This window comes from Fonsecaea erecta, assembly GCF_001651985.1.
Source record: "Fonsecaea erecta strain CBS 125763 chromosome Unknown Scaff2, whole genome shotgun sequence".
Lineage (NCBI taxonomy): Eukaryota > Fungi > Ascomycota > Eurotiomycetes > Chaetothyriales > Herpotrichiellaceae > Fonsecaea > Fonsecaea erecta.
The window spans coordinates 2,582,472-2,605,126 of record NW_017387245.1 but is presented as its reverse complement, the minus strand read 5'-3'; the positions used below and the strand labels follow the sequence as shown (position 1 = coordinate 2,605,126).

General features: G+C 52.3%; 5 protein-coding genes across 5 annotated transcripts; 3 read left to right on the top strand and 2 right to left on the bottom strand.

Annotated features, from left to right (window-relative positions):
• Positions 1-2,132: 2,132 nt before the first annotated feature.
• On the top strand, positions 2,133-4,355 carry AYL99_02694 (hypothetical protein; the record flags this gene model as incomplete). The annotated part of the gene is made up of 1 exon (XM_018834210.1): positions 2,133-4,355. One exon carries the CDS (start codon positions 2,133-2,135, stop codon positions 4,353-4,355), a length of 2,223 nt encoding a protein of 740 aa, XP_018696834.1.
• A 697-nt stretch (positions 4,356-5,052) lies between these two features.
• Positions 5,053-5,990, top strand: AYL99_02693 (small COPII coat GTPase sar1; the record flags this gene model as incomplete). The annotated part of the gene is made up of 5 exons (XM_018834209.1): positions 5,053-5,071; positions 5,138-5,241; positions 5,416-5,455; positions 5,519-5,584; positions 5,650-5,990. The coding sequence occupies 5 exons, from the start codon at positions 5,053-5,055 to the stop codon at positions 5,988-5,990; spliced, it is 570 nt and encodes a 189-aa protein (XP_018696833.1).
• A 2,496-nt stretch (positions 5,991-8,486) lies between these two features.
• Positions 8,487-9,684, bottom strand: AYL99_02692 (serine/threonine-protein phosphatase PP1; the record flags this gene model as incomplete). The annotated part of the gene is made up of 4 exons (XM_018834208.1): positions 8,487-8,579; positions 8,645-8,944; positions 9,031-9,432; positions 9,505-9,684. The coding sequence occupies 4 exons, from the start codon at positions 9,682-9,684 to the stop codon at positions 8,487-8,489; spliced, it is 975 nt and encodes a 324-aa protein (XP_018696832.1).
• A 2,216-nt stretch (positions 9,685-11,900) lies between these two features.
• AYL99_02691 (hypothetical protein) lies at positions 11,901-13,907 on the bottom strand (the record flags this gene model as incomplete). Its single annotated transcript, XM_018834207.1, has 1 exon — positions 11,901-13,907. One exon carries the CDS (start codon positions 13,905-13,907, stop codon positions 11,901-11,903), a length of 2,007 nt encoding a protein of 668 aa, XP_018696831.1.
• A 5,919-nt stretch (positions 13,908-19,826) lies between these two features.
• AYL99_02690 (hypothetical protein) lies at positions 19,827-22,003 on the top strand (the record flags this gene model as incomplete). The annotated part of the gene is made up of 2 exons (XM_018834206.1): positions 19,827-20,079; positions 20,142-22,003. The coding sequence occupies 2 exons, from the start codon at positions 19,827-19,829 to the stop codon at positions 22,001-22,003; spliced, it is 2,115 nt and encodes a 704-aa protein (XP_018696830.1).
• Between the last annotated feature and the right edge of the window lie 652 nt (positions 22,004-22,655).

Sequence of the window (22,655 nt, the reverse complement as noted above, 5' to 3'; positions counted from 1 at the left end):
GAAATGTTGTCATAATGCGTCAAGACAGCGAACACCCCCGGTTACAATGCCTGCAAGACCAAGGTAGGAACAGGTCATGAACCGTAAGGGTCCACGGTGGTGACGGGAGTTTCCCCATCGCACAGGCACACCCCCAAATGGCCCTCCTTGGCAATATTGCCAATTGTCTGTGTGTTGAATGTCACTGTAAAGACGATCTGACCGTGGCAAACGATGGACATGCCGATCGATGTGACACCAGGGCCTTTGTTTCTGCCTCATGACTCGCGAGTCGCACTATATCCCAGCACACCGGCTGTCCATGTAGTGGGATCAACATCGGCAGTGAGGTACACAAAGCATATAAAATTAGCACACGGTCTTTGGAGCCCGTAGAAACAAAGGCGTCTCCGTAGGAACCAGGCGGTGTACCAGCAGTAATTCATCGATCTCAGGTAATGATGGCACAGATTTTGATTAAGTACTCTGCAGTTCCCTTCTCTTGCTCTTTGCATTAGTATTGCATTGTCACCGATCGATACCCATTTGTGGAGGGGCGCAATTTCACCAGCGCACAACGCAGTAGAGACCGCCAAGTGGATAATTCGGAAGGCGAAAAGGCAAATAGAAACCCGTCTGAAAGTGAGGTCAAGTGGGCGTTTCGAGTGCAGGATGCTGAGAACGCAGGGCTAGCTTGGGGCGCCTTTGCCGCTGGGAGGATTGATCAACATAGAGAGTCCTTGTGTAGGTCCGAGATTTCGACGAGTTGCCGTTTGAGCATTAGCATGCTTTGAGTGTGAGTGGGATTTTGTTGGCTTTTTTTTTCACCCAGCGGCCTGGGAGCAATTGGCTAGTGAAAGGCCCTTTTCAGTTTTGGGGGGGAGCCACATGTCCGCAGCGGTCTACCTAGTACTCGTAGGTACGCAGACAAGAAGTACCAGTAAGGAGGAACAAGTTAAAATTGCAACCCGGGGAGAGGCCTCCTTACCTGCTTAGGTGCCCTAGGCATGAGTACCCAGCGGGGTGACCTGGCTACCTAGGGCAATGGGCAAAGCCAACAATGAACAGCTCAACTGAATTCCGTCCAAACAACACGCCTAACAGCTGAAATCCGTTGACTGTTGACTGGCCAGGATACCCCCCAGTGGCTCCCCTCTTCTTTGGTCCCTTCTGGGTCTCGTCCGGCCTGGCATCTTCTGGCTGCTGGCTGGTCTTTTGTTATTTGTTACTGTCTAATTCTCTCTCTGCCGCTGCTCACAAATCCTTTTTCCTTCTCTTCTCCAAATTTCTCTTCCTCGCCATCAAACCCTTCCCATCCCATCCGGGTACCATTGGTGCCGTAATTGGTGCTGGTCCCTCCATCCCTCCTCCCTCGCCCTCTCGCCCTCTCTCGGTGGCTGCTTTTCCGCCTGCCCGCATATTTTCCCTCATCTTTCACCCATTTCCTCTTCACCGTCGCCCTCTCTCGGTCCTCCTCTCCAAATTTTCCTCCCCCTCCACTTCCGTATCCCGGCTGCTCCCTACAACAAGCACACCACCTGCGATTACTACTGTCCACTACCACTTTCCACCCTTGCCATCCTGCATCCGTCTTCTTCCTACTGCTCTTCTCATCCAGCATCTTCGGTCTCTTGACCTCTTCTCGTAAGCAATCTACTCTCATTTGGAATTCATATACCCTCATCTCACTCACGCCTTTCAGATCTCCATTTATCCAAGTTCTGTCCTTGTTCAGTTCACAGACGCAGCGGTCACCGCAGAACGCCACCGACCGCGCCGCAGCCCCAACCGACCACCTACCACTCGAGCACTCTTCTGTTTACGCTATCCCACTCTGCTGGTGTTCAGAGGAATTGAATCGTTATAAAACACACAAAATGTCCAAGTCCAATTTATAACAGCGGCGGTCCCTGTGGGCCAACCTAATATCATTTCTCTTGCCAACAAAGCAGTGCCAGCCAGCTACTGGTGTTGGTAGCGTTCTCGCCTGAACTTGACCGCCATCTGTGTCGGGCCGTGGGAAATAGTTACTGCAATCTCCTTCATCTGCATCACCTGCTCTGTCTCTCCTGGCTGCAGTTCAGATGGCACATCACCAGAAACATCAGATGGACACCACCCGAAGAAATTCAGCCATGCAGAGTTTACTCAAGATGTTTAACCTATCAAACGCTCCCACAGTTCCTCTCGGTGACGACGAACTCAGCGCGGACGCTGACGAACCACCGGACGACCAAATATCTCCACTGACCGCCACCGCCACGCGAGAGGCTCTCTACCATCGCTCTAACGCTCCTCCAAACCCTCGCCGCGAGTCTCTCTTAACTCGGGCAATTATGGCAGAATCCAAACACGGAGATGACACTCATAGGCTGGCCGACCGTGGACTGTCGACGACGTCTTCTCATAGTACAGCGAGCATGCCTTCGACTGCGGAGTTGACGAGTGACGGGGACACCAGCCAGTCACGGTCAGTAACACCTAGTCCGCCACCTCCTTCGGGACGCTTCGCTCCCCTTCTTGATCTCAAGAAAAATGGCCCTCAGGTGGTCATTGCCGCACCGATTACGAAGGATGAGAGGGAAGCAGCGGTTGAGAAGACGTTGGGCCGTAAGCGCTGCATCATGTTCGCATGCGGAGGCACAGATTCTGAAAAGAGCAACGACAATGTGACGCTCCGCAAGCAAAAGCCAGCAGTCGAACAACCCGAGGCTCCGAAGCGGAAGTGCGCCCTCACCTTTGCTTGTCCCTCACGTACCAGCGCAATCGAGACCAAAGGCTCTCCCGCCAAGCTACGGGCCGAATCCAAGATCACACGTCGCCCATCACCTGCCCCTTTCCCACGCAAGTCCACTTCAGAGTCTGTCGACGTCTCGGGCCACTCCGCCGGTACAGCTAGGATGGCTAGTCCTGAGAAAACGAGACCGAATCCACCCTCTCCAAAGGCGACCTTTCATGAATTTGCCGCATCTCAGGATGAGACTGACGCATGGGTCGACAAGCCAGATGTTCACAAGGAGAGGATCACCTTTGATGACTGCATGAAGAAGGAAAACCGCATCAGGCAAATCGGCCGTGAAGCAGAAGAGGAGGCGGAAGAAGAAGAACGAGAACAGGAAGAGCTCGGAAACGCATCTGAGGATGAGTACAACGACAACGAAGACGACTTCGCCCCGTCCGATGACGGCTCCGATGACGGTAACGAATCGGACGACGAGGGCGGTTTCGCCAGCTCTGATGAGGAAAGCGACGGCGGCTCGGAATATAGATTTTGGGCGCCCTCGAACACCGTCGTGCCCACCGGCAGCGAACATATCAACATAAGTCATTTCAGCGCACGTCGACAGTCCGAGGCCAGTTCTGTCGAGTCCTTGACCCGATCGAGTACGCCACCGCTCCATTCAATGATGAAGCAGGCTGGAAGACGTCGCAACATTGGCGTCAAGGTGTCGAAAATGAGACCTGGCACACCGGAGTTGCCGGATAGCACAGACTTCGTTTGTGGAACGCTTGACGAAGATCGTCCTTTGGAGGCCGCATATATCTCCTGCCGCGAGCAGAAAAAGCGGGAGAAGCATATTCCTATCCCACAGGACATTGATCCAAGCTTCCCAACGACCGACCCGGAAGACAACGAGGAAAACAGCGACGAAGAAGAGCTCGCTGACTCGCAGCATAGCTCGGACGGTCCGCGATGGCTTAAGGATGGGTTTGCTGATTTTGACGAGGAGCATCAAGGACGTCGTAAACCATCGTTCACAATGCCCATCGCCCATTCACCCTCTCCTCCTCGTGCTGCGTTTGGCGGAAGAGTCGGCCGCACCACTCACCGCTCGCCACCTCCGAGGCATGCGGTCGCACGGTCACCGCCGCCTCGAAAACTGTTTGGGCATTCTCCCACAAGACTCAGGTCGCCGTTTCCGTCAGCCAAGTTACGTTCTCCCCGTGGCTCTCCGACATACTCTGCCATCCCGACAAGGATCAATCCAAGAGGACTTGCTCAACGTCCGACAATGGAGCGGACCGCATCGCTTCCAGACACTCCTAATCCCTTCTTCAAAAATTTCCATATTGGTAGTCCTTCGATCTCCAATATCGCGTCTGGAGCCGTCACACCAGCTATCGAGGAGCCCCCGCGTCCGGACATGCACGTTCGTGGGCCAGTCGACATTGTCGCTGGGCTCGAAAAGAAACGCCAGAAGCGTAAAGAAAAATATTGGCGTCAGCATTGTCGTAAAGCAGCCAAGGAGCAGGCTGAACGCAAACCGATCCCGGGTCGTGGAGCGGAAAGAATGAAGGAGCTTGGCCTCGAATGTGCAGAACGAACAAAAGGCTACGGCATCGGACAACAAACTCAGCTGGTGCTTTCACTTTGATTCCTTTCACCAAACCCAACCTTTACTACACATATACTGTTTATTTGTCGACCATTTCTACTCAGACTCACTGGAGTCTTTTTGAACATATATCGATGCCTGTTTGCGCTCGAGTATGACGACCTTTACGACGGGTATTGGGTGGGAGCGACATGGATCATCGCACTGCCTGCATACCATTTTCTACAAACAGCATGGTTTTGGGATCCAGAGGGCCTTTATGCATAGCACTGGCGTACATCGCGGGAGGCGAATCTTGCGTTGTAAATACGTGACATGACCATCAGCATGGTCCCCAGAATATCAGAATAGCTCTCTCGAGTGGCAGACTCGATGATAGAGCGTGATATGCACAAAGTACAAAGACGTATCTTCTAGTTGTCCCTTCTCTTTTCTGTTCATCGTGGCCCGAGGCGGTACATAAGTGCTCCAGTCTTTTACCTCGTACAAGTATCGTCCCGAGAGATAAGATCACGTGAATGCTATCACGTGAAATACCTCAACGGCTACCAACTCCGACCATCTGGGATTCTTTCTCTTTTAGGAACTTTTCATACGGTGGCACCCCATCGCTTCCTACTGCCGTGAGATCTGGCCGAGTGCCCCCATCATTCTTGTTCTCGCTTTTGGCCGTCCTCGTCCGTTTTGTGACTACATTTCCTCAAAGAAAGCCACCAGCTCTCTCACAACTCCAAAAATGTGGATCATTAACTGGTGTATGTGCCACGCAGTTCCTGTGCTTGTGCAGAGGACAGACTGACCTGATTGCTTTATCCTTCTAGTCTATGACATCCTCGCCTCATTGGGCCTCCTCAACAAGCATGCCAAACTCCTCTTCCTCGGTCTCGACAATGCGGGAAAGACGACGTTATTACACATGTTGAAGGTGAGAGGACACCGAAGCCACAACGTCTTGGATTTCCGTGGTGCGGAATTTGACAGGAAGAGATCGGAGCACGGCAATATAACATGGACCATGCCCTTGATTCCTGGAGAGCTATAGTTGCGGACAATATTTGGTTTGGTAGCTTCAAGTGCTGACGATATGTGTATTTCACAGAATGACCGGGTCGCAATCCTCCAGCCAACATTACATCCCAGTAAGGACTTGCCTGAAGTTTGGGCCTTGTTCTAGTGTCTTATACTGACAACTTATTGCACAGCTTCTGAAGAACTCGCAATTGGCAACAACAGATTCACGACCTTTGATCTAGGAGGTCATCAACAAGGTACGTTAGATGCCATCTCCCAGCTCTTTTTGCGCACATCGGTACAGAGACTGAATTGTGAACAGCGCGTCGTCTGTGGCGTGACTACTTCCCCGAAGTATCGGGCATCGTCTTCCTCGTCGACGCAAAGGACCACGAACGTCTGCCTGAAGCCAAAGCAGAACTCGACGCCCTCCTTGCCATGGAAGATCTCGCGAAGACACCATTCCTGATTCTGGGCAACAAAATCGACCACCCGGATGCCGTGTCCGAGGATGAATTGAGACACCAGCTGGGTCTGTACCAAACTACGGGAAAGGGCAAGGTGCCGCTCGAAGGAATCAGGCCGATTGAGGTGTTCATGTGCAGTGTTGTCATGAGGCAGGGCTATGGAGAGGGTATCAGATGGCTGGCGCAATACGTTTAAAAGATTGCGGAACGGATCATGCATAATGTCAGAATGACAGAAGGGGGACCATCCCGACAGCCTCCGGCGACAACATACATTCATCTGTCGAGCCACATTCCCCATAGTCCTATGCCACCCTTGGTCAGGCAATCAATCAATCAATCAATCAATTCATCAGTTCATCATCTTCCTCCGTCCATCCATCAGTCTCTCCTTGCTACATCAACATCGAAACGATCTCTTCCTGGTACGAACCGCGCAACAGACATATCCTAACAAGTCGCCACGACGTTCTCCGTCCTCATCAAGAACCACGACCCTTTTCGTCTCGACAGCCAATATGCCGCGAGAACAATATACATCTTGGATTTCATCTTCATTGTGTTTCCCCATTTCGACCGGCTATTCTAGAGCACCGCATGGGTGCAGTACACCGACTCTGCGCTAGCACGGCACCAGCACTGTCCGAGCACAACAATGGCATTCGTCGCGAGAAGATGAAGACCAATGAACGGAGGAGTACTATACCCCCCATTTCCGCGCGTTGGCTCTGCTGACGGGTATCCAAGAAGGGAGGAAATCGTTTGCCTTTTCCCACCACCATCACCACCACCACCACCACCACCACCCTTGTTTGTTTGCCCCCTTGCCTCTTTTGGCAACCAGTGCTCTTGCTTTTTAAACTTCATTCTTTTGGGGGGTCCGGGGTTGTCATCAGATGGAGACATGAGGAGCAACGGGATAAGTAGGTAGAAAGAGAGTAAGGAAGGAAGGAAGGAAGGAAGGCCACGACACATACACACACGTACACAAACGAAGGAAAGACGAAATGCACACCGGAAGGGGGGGAAAAAGGAGGAAACGGAACGGGTAAATTTTCATAAGAAGAAAAGAAAAAGAGCAAGCGAAATCAAGAAAAAGAAGAGGGTTAAGAACCCGAGAGACAGAGCCCACCACCACCAGACCAGTTATTAGATTGATTGACAATGAGCATGAGAATAAGACTTGAGAATGAGAATGCGAAATCACCACCGTATGAACTGAATCGAATTCCCCACCCGACACATACTGCAAGTGAGCCTGAGCCATGCCAGACAGCCAGTCAGCCCACTGGAAGAGAAGAGAATAGATAATATTAAACCTCTCGCTACATGAGGGACATCTAGATGTATTACATACGCTCTGTACGCATGAGCTCCGGAACGTATACAACAACATATATGGAGAGACACACACACACACACACATGCACAGGCATATATGCACACGCACATGTAGGACCTGCCGGTGTGTATATAAGTGTGTATATGTAGGTATGTGTATGTGTATGTGTATGTGTATGTATGGAGAGCGTAATTAATTATACGCGTCCATAAGCCTTCATACACCGAATGAATGACTGAATGAATGGCTCTGCCTACTTGTTTCCTCACTTTCCCGCCTTCTTCTTTTATTCCTCTCTTATCTTCTTCTCCGACCTGACCGACGGCCAACGCCGACATTGATTTTCTTCGTCTTGACAGGTGCGTTCTGTGGCGCGTCGTAGAGCACCCTAGGGCGCAGTTTGAAGACTGGATTCATGCTATGATCAGACACGTCGTGTGCGAGAGTTAGGTCATTTAATCTCATACGATCAGAGGCTGTCGTGGAACTTTGCTCACATTGTTACCCTAATTCACGACGACAACAACAAAACAAGGAGCAAGCAGACAGTGTCCTCCTATTTAAATTGATCTTGATACAGGGGGAGCGGACTTAACTGCTAACTTGATGCGTAACTGCTCTGCGTTGTGTCGTGTGGTATGATCTGCTTTATTCTTGTTCTGCACCGTGCATTCAATCATTCCATGGGCGTTTTCTGTTCATCCTCGTCACCGCATCGAAAAGGCATGAAAGCAAAACCGTCATCTGCGTGGTACATTTGGACTGGGGAAAGTAGTCTCGCCTTGCGCCCTGCGCTCCAGCAACATCTCTTTTCCTTCTTTCGCACAGACAACGCACATCTCATCTGTGCGGAGACAGTAAACAGGAGGAGGTTAAGTTCTGGGTGGTCAGAAATGCATTCTCCAGCATACACCACAAGCCCGTCCTACCACACATCACCGTCCGTAATCCCATTCCATTGTAAAGCCCATGAAAAAAGTAGTAGATCAACTCGTCCTTGAACCTCGAATCGACCCGATAAATCGCCGCCGCATTGTGGTGACAACAAGGTTTTGCCATTGCTGATACTGGGGACTGGCGTCCGACCTCGAAAACTGACAAGTCGGGGACTGGTCAACGTATTGATGAAAACGAAGTAAGTGGGAAGTCTTTCGCAGGTCCAAAAAGATGAGACGTTCATGGGAGCGCGGAAAATATTAAGTAGTGGCGGCTGGTCGCATGCTTCGGAACCGGAGGAAAAGGACACTGGTCGAGTGCGAGACCGAATTGGCGGGGAAGCCAGAAGGTGACCCTATCTTCTTCCAAACCTGCTATCAATGACATCGAATCAGCCCGGGTCCGTCGAGAGGACTAGGTTTTGGATTTGCGAGACGGAGTAGTGGACCCGCTTGGGCTCTTGGATCCAAACACGTACTTTTGTTTCTTCTCGGCAGGTTTGAGAATCTGGTACAAGCCAAAGTCAGTAAGAGCAAGTGAGGAAAGGGGATTGCCAACGGTTTGCACCATACCTGGAAGGAGCACAGTAGACTTTCGTCTACGCTCATCATGGCACCAGCATTGTCAAACTCGCCACAGTAGTTTGGAGCGCTGAACAGGGTGACCAGTTGTCGCTTAGAGAAGAACTCGTAACCGTCCTCCACCACTTGATGTGCACGGCAGATAAGGTCCATGTCATGTTTTTGTAGGAATCGTGACACGACGTCGGGCCCGAAAGTGAAGGAGACGCCACGGTCATTCTCGCTCCAGCCTGTGATGTCCTTGTCGGGATCCGACCACAGCAAATCGCACAGGAGGCCACAGTCGGGAATCTGATATGCGTTAGCAGGTTTGGGTGGGTTCTCATAGCACAACGAGTGACCTGGGGCATCTCTTTGCGGGGGAGGGAAGCACTCACATCCGTCGGGCGCATGACGCGGCGTATTTGCTCCATCGAGTTCAGATCTGGACTCAAGCCTCCGTGCATGGTGAAGATCTTCTCGTCAATGATGGCGGCGATGGGCAAGCAGTTGAAACAGTCCGTAAATGTCTTCCATAACTTGATGTTGTATCGACGTTTGCACTCGTCGTAGAAGCCGTAGATACGGTTGATGGAGGCGCACTCGTGGTTGCCACGCAGAATGAAGAAATTTTCGGGGTATTTGATTTTGTAGGCGAGAAGCAAGCAGATGGTCTCAAGGGATTGTTTGCCTCGATCCACGTAGTCGCCGAGGAAGAGGTAGTTGGCTTCGGGAGGGAAACCGCCGTACTCGAACAGGCGGAGAAGGTCGTAGTACTGACCATGAATATCGCCACAAATCTACGACAGTGACAGTCAGTATCACGATTGCCCACGGCCGCGACCGTTATTTGCGAGAGGGGGACATGGTACCTTGATCGGGGCTTCCAACTCAAGCAATATCGGCTGAGAGATGAAGATTTCGCGTGCCTTTGTGCACAGATAGCGAATCGCAGATTCGAGCAGCTGGACCTGCTTCCCTGGCCTGCTTCCTCTGACTTCTAACAGGCGATCGATGACAGAATCGAGGTCCACCTCATTTTGGTCGGCCATAGTGGGATCGCCGCAGGCGGGGCAAGGGGGTGGAAGGAAGGGCGGGCGGGCGGCGACCAGGTGCGGTCGGATGAGGGCAAAGACAAGGAAATCGATGCGTCGAAAGGCGTGCAGGTGTTCAGGCTAGTCTGCTGAAGAATAATTTCCGTCAGTCTGGGATGAATTAGCAGTGGGTGGTGAGTGACAGCTGACGCAAGTGACTAGTCCGGGGGGAGGGTATGTACCAAAATTGAATTTTTGACCCCGAGGTAGCCAACAAACGGGCTCGGCGAGAGGAGTCCCAAATGGACTTGATGAATGAAGGGATGAGGGCCGCAAGGGACAGGGACCTTCAGCAACGAGAGGTGTTATTATCGTGGCGGATGCTGGAGGAATCTGTGGCACAATAAGGCAGGGCTGAGGAGGGTTTTCTCGGCGCAGAGCGGGCAACGCAGTTGGGTTCGTGAGCAGGACACAAGTTGACACCGTACGATTTTTCTTTTTGCAGAGAGTGGGCCACGGGAGAATGACGAGGGGCGGGTTCGCAGTGCTCTGAGGAATGAGGATGGAATGAATCGAATACTGATCGCAGGGCGACTGATACAGGCGAAACGTGAGGTGGTCTGTGAGAGGGATGAGAAACGCAGTGCAGGTTTGCGGTGGTTATGGGATAAGATGGACTGGATGAGTGGTTGGTGGATGGAGGGAGGGATGGGAATTGGGAGGGATCCGTGGGTGGAAGGCGGGATTCGTCGATTTTCTCAAATCCTGGCAGGCGGCCATGCGGTCTCCTCTCTTGGCAGCAACCCTCCTCAATCTGTTTTGGCTGCGAGCGAAAGACGCACACACTCTTTCTTGACCATTTTTTCTCCCTTTGGGCCAATTCTGGTCTGATCCAGTCTGTGGATGCACGGGGATTTGCAGGGTGGAAGAGAAGGAGCACGAAAGCAACGAAAAGAGACAGAACATGCAAATTGGCTGCGGAAAGAGCAGGACACACCAGACACACAGAGATACTAGGGGCTACATATCGAGGGGAGGAATGAGGCAGTCGCCACGAGTGACAATAGAGCCATCTCTCAGTCCGCCGATGTTTCAATTACACAGCCAACTCTTCCTTGCAAGAGCAGCTGCAAAGTCACAATGACCTATTCCCAACCCCGCCAACTAATCAACAACCACCACCACCACCACCACTGCTGCATCCTACACCCTCAAAATACCTTTCCCGTTTCTCCTTTTAACCATCCTCTACTGTATTTGATAATACGGCAAGGCCCATCCCATGCTGACATAAAGCAGTACCTGTCGCCTTCCGTCTCCATCTCACGTTAGAGATTTTTTGGCCTGCGCCTATTTTCCTCCCCTCTTGTGCCTTTTCTGAGCACGAGCTGATGTCGCCGTGGCGACCAAGAGGTATGCAGATCATCAAAAGTCTCTACCAGTGCATACACTGGTCCTGTGTCCACGAAGCTTCTGAGAAAATCCCCGTCGTTGTGATTTCGACCGTCGGATTTTGCGTGGTCGCTTACCCGACGACTCGGATTCTTACCTGGAGATCTAGCCTGTAGTGACGCTGTGCATACGCAGAAAATCAGTTGACGATGCTGTTCATGATCGGCTGTGCGGGCGAGCCTCGTAACTTCCCCAGCTATGCCCGGGCTCCGTGGGCTCCGTGGGCAGCATGCCGGGGTTCTGCTGCAAGTGTCAGCACTTTGTTGCAGCGAGGTTCCTACTATGCATGGCCCTGGTGTTTATGAAGGCCTTAACTCTCTGCTAACCTGGCATGAACATGGAAATGGATGGACGGAGCATGTTGGATAGATCGCGCACATGTATCAATTGCAAACAAACACTAAACGTCCATCCGAGTCCCGTGGTCTCATGCTTTCATGCAATCATGCAGACATTGATAGAACCAGTCTGTAACAAATGCCCATCCCATCAAAACCCAAAACGCCATCGCTATGCTTCAAAGAACATACCGAGGAGAATGCCACAATCAGCCCGTACAAGAAACAATAGAAGCGACGACTGGTTTCCCCCATCCGGCTATACATCCCACCAATTCTTTCGGCAAAAAAAATCAAAAATCGCAACGAATGGGTATATCAATGCAGACCAAACACAAAAAACCCACTGCCTCATGGCTGAGACACGACTGGACTCTAGTAAGAATGTCAAATCAGAAATTTCCGCAGATACGCAGCGAAATCACACATGTCTGGAAGGCGGACTTATCCCAGCGTCCGCCCACCGCCAGAAACAATGACCTGGTGGCCTGATCGGTGAAGTGCATCATGGCCCAGACTCTGCCCTTGCAACACTTCAAAATGGTGATTGTTGTGCCAATTTTGGTCGCCCAAGGCACTCAGCCAATTGCTGCCGAATTCTTGTCGGAGTGCCTCCACTTTCGCTCGATAGTCGTCGTGTTGTTGGGCTGGCTCGCTCGAGCCTACAGACGGTGCCTCCGTCGAACCGTCAAAAACATCATCCAACAGTGCTTCTGCGGGTATTGATGTAGGTAGGACCGGCATGCTGAGCGTTGGTGGGTTCTCGTGGTTCATAATACTGCCGCTCGGGATGATCGTCGCCGCTAAGTCCTCATCAGGAACTCGGGCAAAAGTTTCATCGTGCGCCAAATCGACTATCCGTCTTCGAGGAGCTTTTTTCCGACGGGTCGTGTTCATGACAATTTCGGGTGACTCGTTGAAACCGGGCTGGGTTGAATCGGATTGTTGAACGATTACCGGGTGCTCAGCAATCCGGATGGATGGCTGCGAAAGCTCGCGCTCAACCTCAGGAACTCGATCTACCAGCTGCTTGCGCTCCGAATAACCTGGCCCGGATTCATCAACAATAATATCATCGACATACCCAGGTGTCTTTCGGAACAGATTAAATGCTGTTACCCGGTATTCCGAGTGCGTCTTGGTAAAGGGGTTCCGCTTGACCCAGATCCGTTTGAGATTCGGGATACCCGTCAGCCTTGCCATCTCCATAGGGTCTGACAGCTGATTATCCTGGACATTCAATTGTTCCAACGACAGCAGCTTCTCAACGCCAGCCAAAGACCGCAAGCGGTTGCCTTTGAGGTTAATTGTGAGAATGGCGGGTAGAGGTGACCTGGATAGCGACTGGAGAGAACCAATCATGCAATTCGACAGATCAAGAGAAACGAGCCTCGTCAAGGACGCCAAGCTATCCGGGATTTCGTTGAAGAGGTTAGAGGAGAGATTGAGGGATCGAAGAGTGCTGGCTACAGGGGCCAGACTTTGTGCTGAGATAGCGGTCATAGAGTTGTCTGCCAGGGATAGATACTTCAACCTCTGCCATTTCGAAGGGGGTAGAATATTTAAGCTCAGCACGTTGGGGCTGCTCTCGCTACGGTGTGGCTGGATCGAGTACTCGCTTGAGTAGGAACTGCCAGACCCCGTCCTTCTCACCGTCGAGGAGTATGTCCGAATATGCCTATACGAGCTGGCAGGCCGAGTGGCACTGGGCCGTTTCGGGGATACACTTCCTGAAAGTGGCTTCGATTTGGGGCCTGGTTCCATCGAGTCCTCATTCTCCAGACTTCCATGTGCCGGGGATCCTGGATCGGAATGCGACTGTGCGTATTCAGCCCTTGGGGTTGAAGGCACCGTCCACGAGGCAGACATAGTGGGAGACCCACGGCCGCCCTTGGTGGACCGCCTTCGTCGCTTTTCAGCGTCGTCCAAAACTATATTTGTGAGCAGCTCGGTCGGATCACTGACGTTGGCTCGCTTCACAGTGAGGAGGGTCAGCTGCTCCGAAATTCGGTCCCATCCGTAGAACTGGCGGAAATCGAGATCCACTATGTCCAGCTGTTGAAGGTTTTTGAAAGCAAACAACGGAACAGCAGTATCGAACGGGAATTCCTCATATCCCTGGATCAGCCGCGCACGGTGATCAGTGGTGAGGCGTAAAGAGGGAAGCTTTGTAAAGGCAGAATAGAGGTAAGTTAAATCCGCCTGTGTAAGGGCTTTTGCCTTCTCGCTTTTGGATGTACTTCCTCCGAGACCGATGGACGACCAGAAAGAGCTCATTCCTGACATGACGCTGCGCATGCTGGACACAGAATGTATGGAATCTTTATCACTGCGGCCTTTGGCCGGTTTGTGAGTTTGCAAGAAGGAGACATAGTTCGAGGGTGTAGGCTCGTTGGTGAGACTCTCTAAACGGATGTTCATCGGACCAACAGCAATATCCAGCTCTTCCATGCGAGAAAGGAGGTAGAAGAGATGATGGGGTGTAAGGGTCAAAAGGGCTGCTTTTGCAGTATGGGATCGAAAATAGAGGCCAGCCAACGAAAATGCTGCAGCTAGAGCGGAGGAGGTATTTGTACTTGAAGAAGTACCTGAGGTCGGGGTAGAACCGTTTGCCACATTGTTATTGAGGGAGGTCTGTCGCCTGTGAACGGACATCTGCAGGCTGTTTGCGAGAGCCTTCTCATGTTGGCGGATGAACTGCGCCAGAGACTGGAAAACACGACGCGTGGAATTAGTCAGGGTGCTTGAAACGAGGGGGTCATATGGAATCTGCAATCTATGTGGTACCTGCGCCTGTGCGCATAACTGTGGAAGCCGTGCTTAAAAGATACTTACGCGAATGAAATGATGCCCATCCTCTGTTTGTAGGCGGTCCATCTCCAGCTTTATCGAACTCGAGGGTTCGAGACGGGCTCGTGGAAAGGTTCAGCGTGAACAAATTTTCAAGGTAAAGGAGCGTGGAGGATCAAGACGTGCGACCCGGGAGCTGCTTGCCAAGTCAATTGCAGGCTCATTGATGGGCTGCAGTTTGCAAGGACGACAACGTACGAGGATTTCGCGAAGAAATCATGGTGGCATGTGGCTTGTAATAGGTCCCGGCTGCAATGCCGCTGCTAACGTGACCAGGCTGAAAGGACTGCCCGCAGCCGGTAAGGAAGATTGCAGATGTGCCTGTGCCTCTCTTCACGCGTGATTGTCCAGTGAGACAAGACTCTGATTCACCCGAGAGAAATTGAGGCAGAACGCTGTGTATATCAAGGTGAATTGGGACGTCCAACCAACTGCTGTGTAAGCACCAGTGGTTGCGTGACAGTCGCAGGCGGGCAAGTGACGGCCTCAACGGGTCAGCAGTGAGGTGAGCCGTGGGATGAATGAGGCTGAGAGGGGGGTTGAGGGTGTGTATGAGAAATGAGAACCAGCACGGAAGAGCAAGACAACACCAGCATACAACAACAGTCCGGTGTGATGTGCAAGAGCCCAGGGTGTTGAACAATGGCGGTGACAAGTTGAGTTCAACTGTTCGGAGTTTGTGTGTAGGAAGCGCAGGACGGCGGGAGTGGGATGCAGAAAGGAAATGGAAGAGACGGAGTGTGCAGAGTTTGCTATCAAAAGGTAACAACAGAGTTAGATTGGCCTTGGGCAAGGGTGGAGGGGGATGGCGGGCAGGTGGGCAGCTCGCAATGGGCACCTTTAACTAGAACAGATCAGATGCAGGGGCCTGGGTGGGTGACTGGAGCCGGGGGGTGGGTAGGAGCTAACTATAATGCCCCCCTCCCAGTTAGAGGCGGCGGGATCAGATGCATATCATCAGGAGTCTTGGTGGGCTGTCCTCAAGGATCCCGCCACGCTCGTTATAACCAAACGCGCCCTCCAAACCCTCGATATGTCCCCACGGAAGTCCACTTGCTCAACTGACTGGTTCCCTGGATTGCCTGTGCATACCAAGCTAAGACGACAAGGACAAATGAGTGAGAGTTAACTACGTACTCAGGATAACGACGGGGCACCCTACGTTGTCATCTGAAGGTGAGGTATTCCTCCTGCTCTGGACTGTCCTCTAATGAGAGCAGTTGAGGTAACAGGATCGACGTTGATCTTCTTACAGTGTCTCTATACCTTGCCACGACGAGTATCGACGACTTGTGCCTATCCACAATTGTATTCCTTCTGGGACTCCCCTGGGAGCTTTTCGTATCACGCGAGCGGCGATGATAACCTCTTCCTGCCCACCTTACCCGTCCGAATTCCGAAGCTTCACACCCTCCAATGTCCTCATTCTCGTGATCGACCTCGTAATCCATAAAAAACATAAACTCTCAGCTTCTAAACACCCATGGCTTGTATGTCGCAATGAGATCCGTCCATGGCCGGCCGGACAGGCTCGGCCCTCGCTTGCTTCCCACAAAATCGTTCTGAGGGAGCGTCTAATGATAGGCGGGACGAGATGCACAATCACACAACCGCTGACGGTGCCCCCTCATGCCACTCGACAGACGAACAAAGCACGGTCCTTGAAAGGTTCTGTCAAATCGTCGAGGCTAAACTTTGTTGATTGTCGCTTTGAGACTTTTGCGAGTTATGCAGTCAATGCGACGGGAGTTCCGCTGCACTTCGACCGCAGTTCCACGCCGTTTACGAAGGCCACGGCCAATAAGTGGTCGCTGTGGTCGTCTCGGACAAAGAGACTACCATTAAAAGGCGCTTCGATGCACCGCTGAGGGCCAAAGCGCACTGGGAAAGGCTCCCTTTTGTTCGACCGGCACCTGGACTGGCCTGATACCTCCAAACAGCCACAGTGTAGCCTGATCCGGCTCTGTAAATCCTCATTCGTTCGGACTGCTGCGAGCTGACGATGATAACGCCAACCGAAACAGAGTGTTGTGGCAACTCTGACTTCGAAAATCCGATGGCTACCACTTGCATTCGTATCTGCTTCTGTCTTCACCTCCGGCATTGACATATCACGGACGCCTGCCTGCGTGACCAGTCCTTCTGCATCCGTGCTCAATCGACGACAGGCCAGGCTTTTGACCGCTACTCTACCACGACAACTCCAGGCTGTGCCATGTCGTGGTCTCGACCGATGGACCAATGCTGATGCATGGGCCGTGTGACAGAATGCTGCACGAGCTCGACCGGGAATGCTCTTCACTCACCCACAAGTTCGCCATTGACACAATCTGAGGGTGGTAAGAGGCCCGCTAGGCAAGAATGCTCCCTTTTCGCTGCAATTCTAGGGCGCATTGGTCCGTGGTCACATTGCTAGCGTGTAAATCAGCTGCAGCTTCGGAGGACCTCATGACCGATGCTGAGCAAGTGGTGGCCTCGACGCCAACCACCATTTCCCAACAGGTCAGGCTGCTCGAATCGAGCTGGTGCAGCCTCAGAACACAACACTGCAGCTTAGCGTTTCATTTTGTGTGCAGAGTACAGCAGAAATCTATCTCCTGAAGATAACAACTCCAGGATTCTTTGCCTAGGGATTTCCGGGGGGAAGGGGCGCTCTCCAACTACTTCTTGCGTAACGGGGAGATCTGCTCTGAAGCCCATCATCCTCTGGGGCGAATAGTGCTCGTGCGTCGACTGCGAATCGCTTGCTGACGGCTGGTCTTGCCCTTCCCGCCACTTAGCTCCCCAAGTGTGGGATGTAGTGCGGTCAACCGAGAAGGCATTCAGCGTCAAGCAAATTATGCTGTGTCACAGGAAGATCGCAGCCATTGGACTTGTTACACCATTGGTCCACCCAAGGGTGTTCGAGGACACAAGATTTCATCCTCCTTGTATATCACTTCCTGTGGTCGGAGTCCGGCAGCCGAGAGTTCCAACCAGCCCAAGGACGAAAGCCTGAGCTCCAGACTCTTTCGTCTCCATCGATACTGAATCGACGCCAGTCTTACCTTGGCTGGGGCCCTCCAGCCCATGATTGACTAGCCCGCCAGACTTGCTTCAAGTGCTCATTAGCTCGCCATTCTTTCCTGCTAAGCAGGTCAAGTCTGCGAGTGATTTGAAGCGAGCAACCAATGATACTGTTCCCCAAGCAGGAGCTGCGCCTGAAATGGAACGGGTAAGCAGGGATTTTCACATGCTTGATATTGCGCTCCAGCCGTAGCAACACCGACACAACCAAACGTGCAAAAAAAAAGGAAAAAAAGAAAAGAGAAGGTTCTCTCGGTCACTAGGAAACCTTACTGGCATTCTTGCATAACAATCAAAGCGGATCGAAAACAACGGTGAGATGGATTGAATAGCAATGCCAAGTATGCGGATTGGCGAGGCAATAATGCTCTCAGGCCACGACCAAAATCCCTTTCGAAGAATTCCTGGAACCGTGGAATCATCATCTCTTGACTGCAACACACCCCGGCAGTCAAAGGCACAGAGATATCGTCCAGTACGAGGCCGCACCGAGGTCGCCTAGGCAGAGGGCATTAGATGCATGGGGGCTATGTTAGCGGCAGAGCGCTGGTGGACTCAGGTTGCATGCCCACGACATCGTGCATCACTTCCAGCTGTTCAAGCCTACAAGTGCCCGCAAGTCGGCACTAACCCCCACAACGTCAGAGGACCGCCCAGCATTCTTTTTCGCTTTTCACAAATGATAATTGTGCTCTCAAGCGATACTCGATGATCTTTCAAGCTGCTGCCACTTTCGGTTCCGCTCGGGAGAAAATGGGCCTCGATACCTGGGAAGTCAGATGGCAAGACAAGCGGAGATCTCCCTCCCCATTCCTTGACAACTGTGCAGCGATAGGCATGGAGGATGGCACTGGGTGGCCAACCGTCAGAGAGGATTGCGGAGGACTTCGTTAGCAGTTGAGGGCTGGGCCCGCCCGCCTGCTTCCTTCTCTGGGTCCAATCTTCCCACGGAGGGGCAGCGGCGGGAGACCATGATGTCAATTCCCGACAATTACCCACTGGCAATTCGCAAGAGGTCAAGCATTCTGGGTGCAGTGCTGGCAAGCTCGGGTTGGCAGCTGAAGATGCGACTCATTGTTCATCATCTGACCAGGAATCTGTTGATCAAAAGCCTATCTGCCCTCTCTTTCAATAACCGTAGGTCGGATGGAGAGGCAATCTTTGCCCCTCCATGCCATGGCCCGGGGACGGGAGGAGGGGTGGAAGAGCGGTGTGTCCAAATGAACGCGGTATGAACGCGTGGGGAGGGAGATTGGACAGAAAACAATACGGTGGGTACGTTAACCTGTTCGGATGAGGTCAAGCATCCTTCGTCATGAAACGGTTGAAGTCCTCCGTATATAGGTGGGTAGCCTCGACGATCCAATCGCTCACCCACCATTGTCGAAGAGCCAAAGCAGATACATTTCCCCCTGGAGGTACTTTTCTAGGTTGCCATCTAATCTCCTCAAGATGATCTTCGGCGTGGCGCAACCATAGGATGTGGTGTGATGTATATTGCAAAACCCTGTACCCTGCATTGGGATGTCTATTGATTCCGCCAGCGGAAATTCTTGGGCTTTTGCACATATGCCTGGACTATCACAAGGCCGGAAGCCAAGCGTTGTCTACTACCAGCTCGGTTACCAGCTCACCTCAATGTATATCAGACTCTATACAACTGGATAAACAGTGATGATGCGACCGTCCTACACCTACGCGGTCAATCATCAGGGTAGGTTCCGCGGACATCTCGAGCTGATGTCGTTGATTGTGATATAAGCACCTTCGATGTCATACACTGTATATATGAAAACATCTTCGATCCCAAAAAGCTGCAGCCATCCAACTGATGCACCTTAGCAGCTCCGATCGTTCTCCTCAACTTCCTGGGACAACTCTCCCTTGTCCTTGGTCTGCGATTCACGTTGCCTGGAATGAAAGTGTCGCTGTCCTCCACCATTAGTCCCTTCTGGATATGGCAGAGAACCTACAAGCTATGCAGTCTAGGAACTGATTCTCGTGAAGTGATACCATAACGATCTGCCTTTATAACATGCACCTTTCAAGAGCTAGTGAAAACCACTGGTCAATTCTTGGAGCAGCCTTGAAGACCCCAGAGAACCAGTGGTCGTCGTGATCAAGCGTAGAATGGAGCATGGCAGCAGTGATTGTGAAAAATGTTCATGCTTGAACTGTTCCTCCCTCCATTCGAGGCGTGATGGATTGTGGCTTGAGAAGAAGTGTGGCGGAGGCGAATCTGCCAAGCCATACTTCCGAGCCTCGCCACCAACGCCGGTGACACGAGCAGACATCATCATCATAGTGGGACCACCCTAACATCATCTCTCCACCGTTGCGCCCTCCTTTCGCCCTTGATTTATTCTTGACCTTCTTTTTTCCGTGGGGTAGTTGTGTCTTCGTGATCCTGTAATGGGCTCGCGCTAGGATCGTCGCACCGACAATGTCAGAACGATGACGCCCAACCCGAAGAAGACGGGTGCCGTTGCATCAACGCCGACGTCTGCTGGCACCTATGATCCCCACGAATTGCCGGATTACGACACCGATTTTATTCGACGCGAAGACCTGGAGAGTTTTGCAGAAGCCCTGACCGCCCCCACCACCGAGCCCGTGACGGCTTTGAACGATTGGGGTCCAGTGCGGCAGCGTGTGAAAAGAAGTCGAGTCCGACGGAAAGCAGCACCGCGATCCAAGGATGAAACCCGTGAAGGCTTCGTTTATACGATCCTCTACTATCACTGTTGCTCATCGTCTGTGGCTGGATAGTGTTTCTCTTCATCATTTACAATCTGACCCGACTCTACATCTACGCCTACGAGCACGTGTTTTCATGGACTGGGGAACGCGAGAGGTTGCGCAGACAACTCCATCGAGCAACCAGTTACGACGAATGGCAGGAAGCCGCCCGCCGTCTTGACCAGTATCTTGGCAACGAGGAGTGGAAACGCTCCGACCCATACTCGTATTACAACCACCAGACGGTGAGAAAGGTCACCTCCCAGTTGGTTGAGCTCCATCAGAGGGCCATAGCCGAGTCGGAAAGACTTCATGGCGGCAATGGCAGTCTCATGGCTCTGGATGAGTTGAAGTCATTACTCGAAAGCTGCGTCAAGAATAATTTCGTGGGAGTGGAGAATCCACATCTGTACAGTGAGACATATATTGGTACCAAGGACCTGGTCCAGAACTTCGTCGATCAAGTTGAGCAAAGCCTTCAATTCGTTCTCCGGAATAGACACATGACCGATACAGAAAAGGTATCCTTCTTCCGGCATCTTGAGCTGAACTATGGGCGCACGGCACTTTGCCTTTCCGGGGGTGCGACCTTTGCTTATTACCATTTCGGGGTCATCAAAGCGCTCCTCGATGCTGATCAGCTTCCAGAGATCATCACCGGTACATCTGGCGGCGCTCTGGTTGCGGCATTGGTAGCCACCAGAACGGACGACGAATTAAAAAAACTCCTGGTACCGGCATTGGCGTATCGGATCAGAGCTTGTCATGAAGGATTTACCACGTGGATGCGCAGATGGTGGCGTACAGGGGCGAGATTCGACTCTTTAGACTGGGCAATGCAGTGCAGCTGGTTTTGCCGGGGCTCGTTGACTTTTCGAGAAGCGTACCAGAGGACTGGGCGCATCCTCAACGTGTCATGTGTCCCCTCCGATCCTCACTCCCCGACAATCTTGAACAACCACATCACGAGCCCCGACTGCGTCATATGGTCCGCGGTGCTTGCGTCTGCGGCTGTTCCTGGAATCCTCAATCCGATCGTGCTCATGCGAAAGACGAATGACGGAAAGCTTGTCCCCTACTCGTTTGGCAACAAATGGAAAGATGGAAGTTTGCGCACAGATATTCCCTTGAAAGCGCTCAATATCCACTTCAACGTCAATTTCTCGATTGTTTCTCAGGTCAACCCGCACATCAATTTGTTCTTCTTCTCACCTCGGGGCTCGCCAGGTCGGCCAGTGACCCACCGCAAAGGTCGAGGCTGGCGTGGAGGATTCCTTGGCTCGACCATTGAGACCTCAGTCAAGCTCGATCTGCAAAAATACCTGAAGATTTTACGGCACCTTGAATTACTGCCTCGACCGATGGGCCAGGACTGGAGTGAGATTTGGCTACAACGATTCTCCGGCACGGTGACCATCTGGCCCAAGACCATCGCCAGTGACTTTTGGAACATCCTCAGCGACCCTAGCCCCCAACGGCTTGATCGAATGCTCATCGTTGGTCAACGTAGCTGCTGGCCCAAGATTCGCTTTATCTCCAACCGCTTGAAGGTTGAACGAGTCATCTTGGAGGGCTTGCGGGTGGGAGGACCGATCGATGATGGTGCACGTGTTCCAAACCCTATTCTCGAGCAGCAGGCACAGGAGGCTCTCCTCCGCGCCAGGAGACGACCCGCCACCGATGATAATACGTCGTCCACGGAAGACAATCATCTCAAAGCCACCGTTTCCCCAGGACGCAGGCAAAGCAGTATGCTCGAGGAACTTACACGACAGGCTTCCGTGCTCTGGCATGACGACGGCGTCACGGAAGGAGAGGATGATGCTGTCACGACTGATGACGCTGAGGGCGAAGATGGCGTGGTGCAGCCCCCTGCCGAAATGACACGATGACACCAGACACATATTTATCATTAGAATGAATCAGCACTAGCATTAGCATTCACAAGCGTACACGTTTTATGGGTATTGATAAAATCCATTGAGGCTGACAAGGGTCGAGAATGCTGGCCATCACGTGACTTACAAAAGTACGTTGTCCTGGGCGCCAATGCACCGGCAGGGAGGTTCTGGCGAGGCACAACCGAGATCTGACGTCGATCTTCGCAGCAGCTGCCTCGGGGTGAACAAAATGTTCCTACAATTTCTTCCTCGCGTGTTGCGGCCCGTGGAGGCCTCGAAGGTGGGTAAAAACCCCAAGGGTAGTGTCGCATATGCCTCCGGTACCAGCTCCGCACGTTTTCGAAGCTCCTCGGGTACGAGAGGTTGGTGTTTCAGCCATGTTGATATTTGATGCTTCCAGTGTGCTGCTCGCGACGAGATCTCTTGCCTGTTGGTGTTAGTAGCAGCGACGACGGCTATTGGCTGCAGCTTGAAAAAGTGGGGGTCCTTGGGGATTCTTGGCGCGCCGAGTGGCACCCAGCTTTGCCTGCACTAGCCCCAAACACGCCTGCGCCTCTGCGAACTGCGAAACCCCCCCAAGTCCTGGTGTGAAAGGTTTTGGACTCCCGCCATCCCATCAAAATATCATCGTTCACAGTCCGGT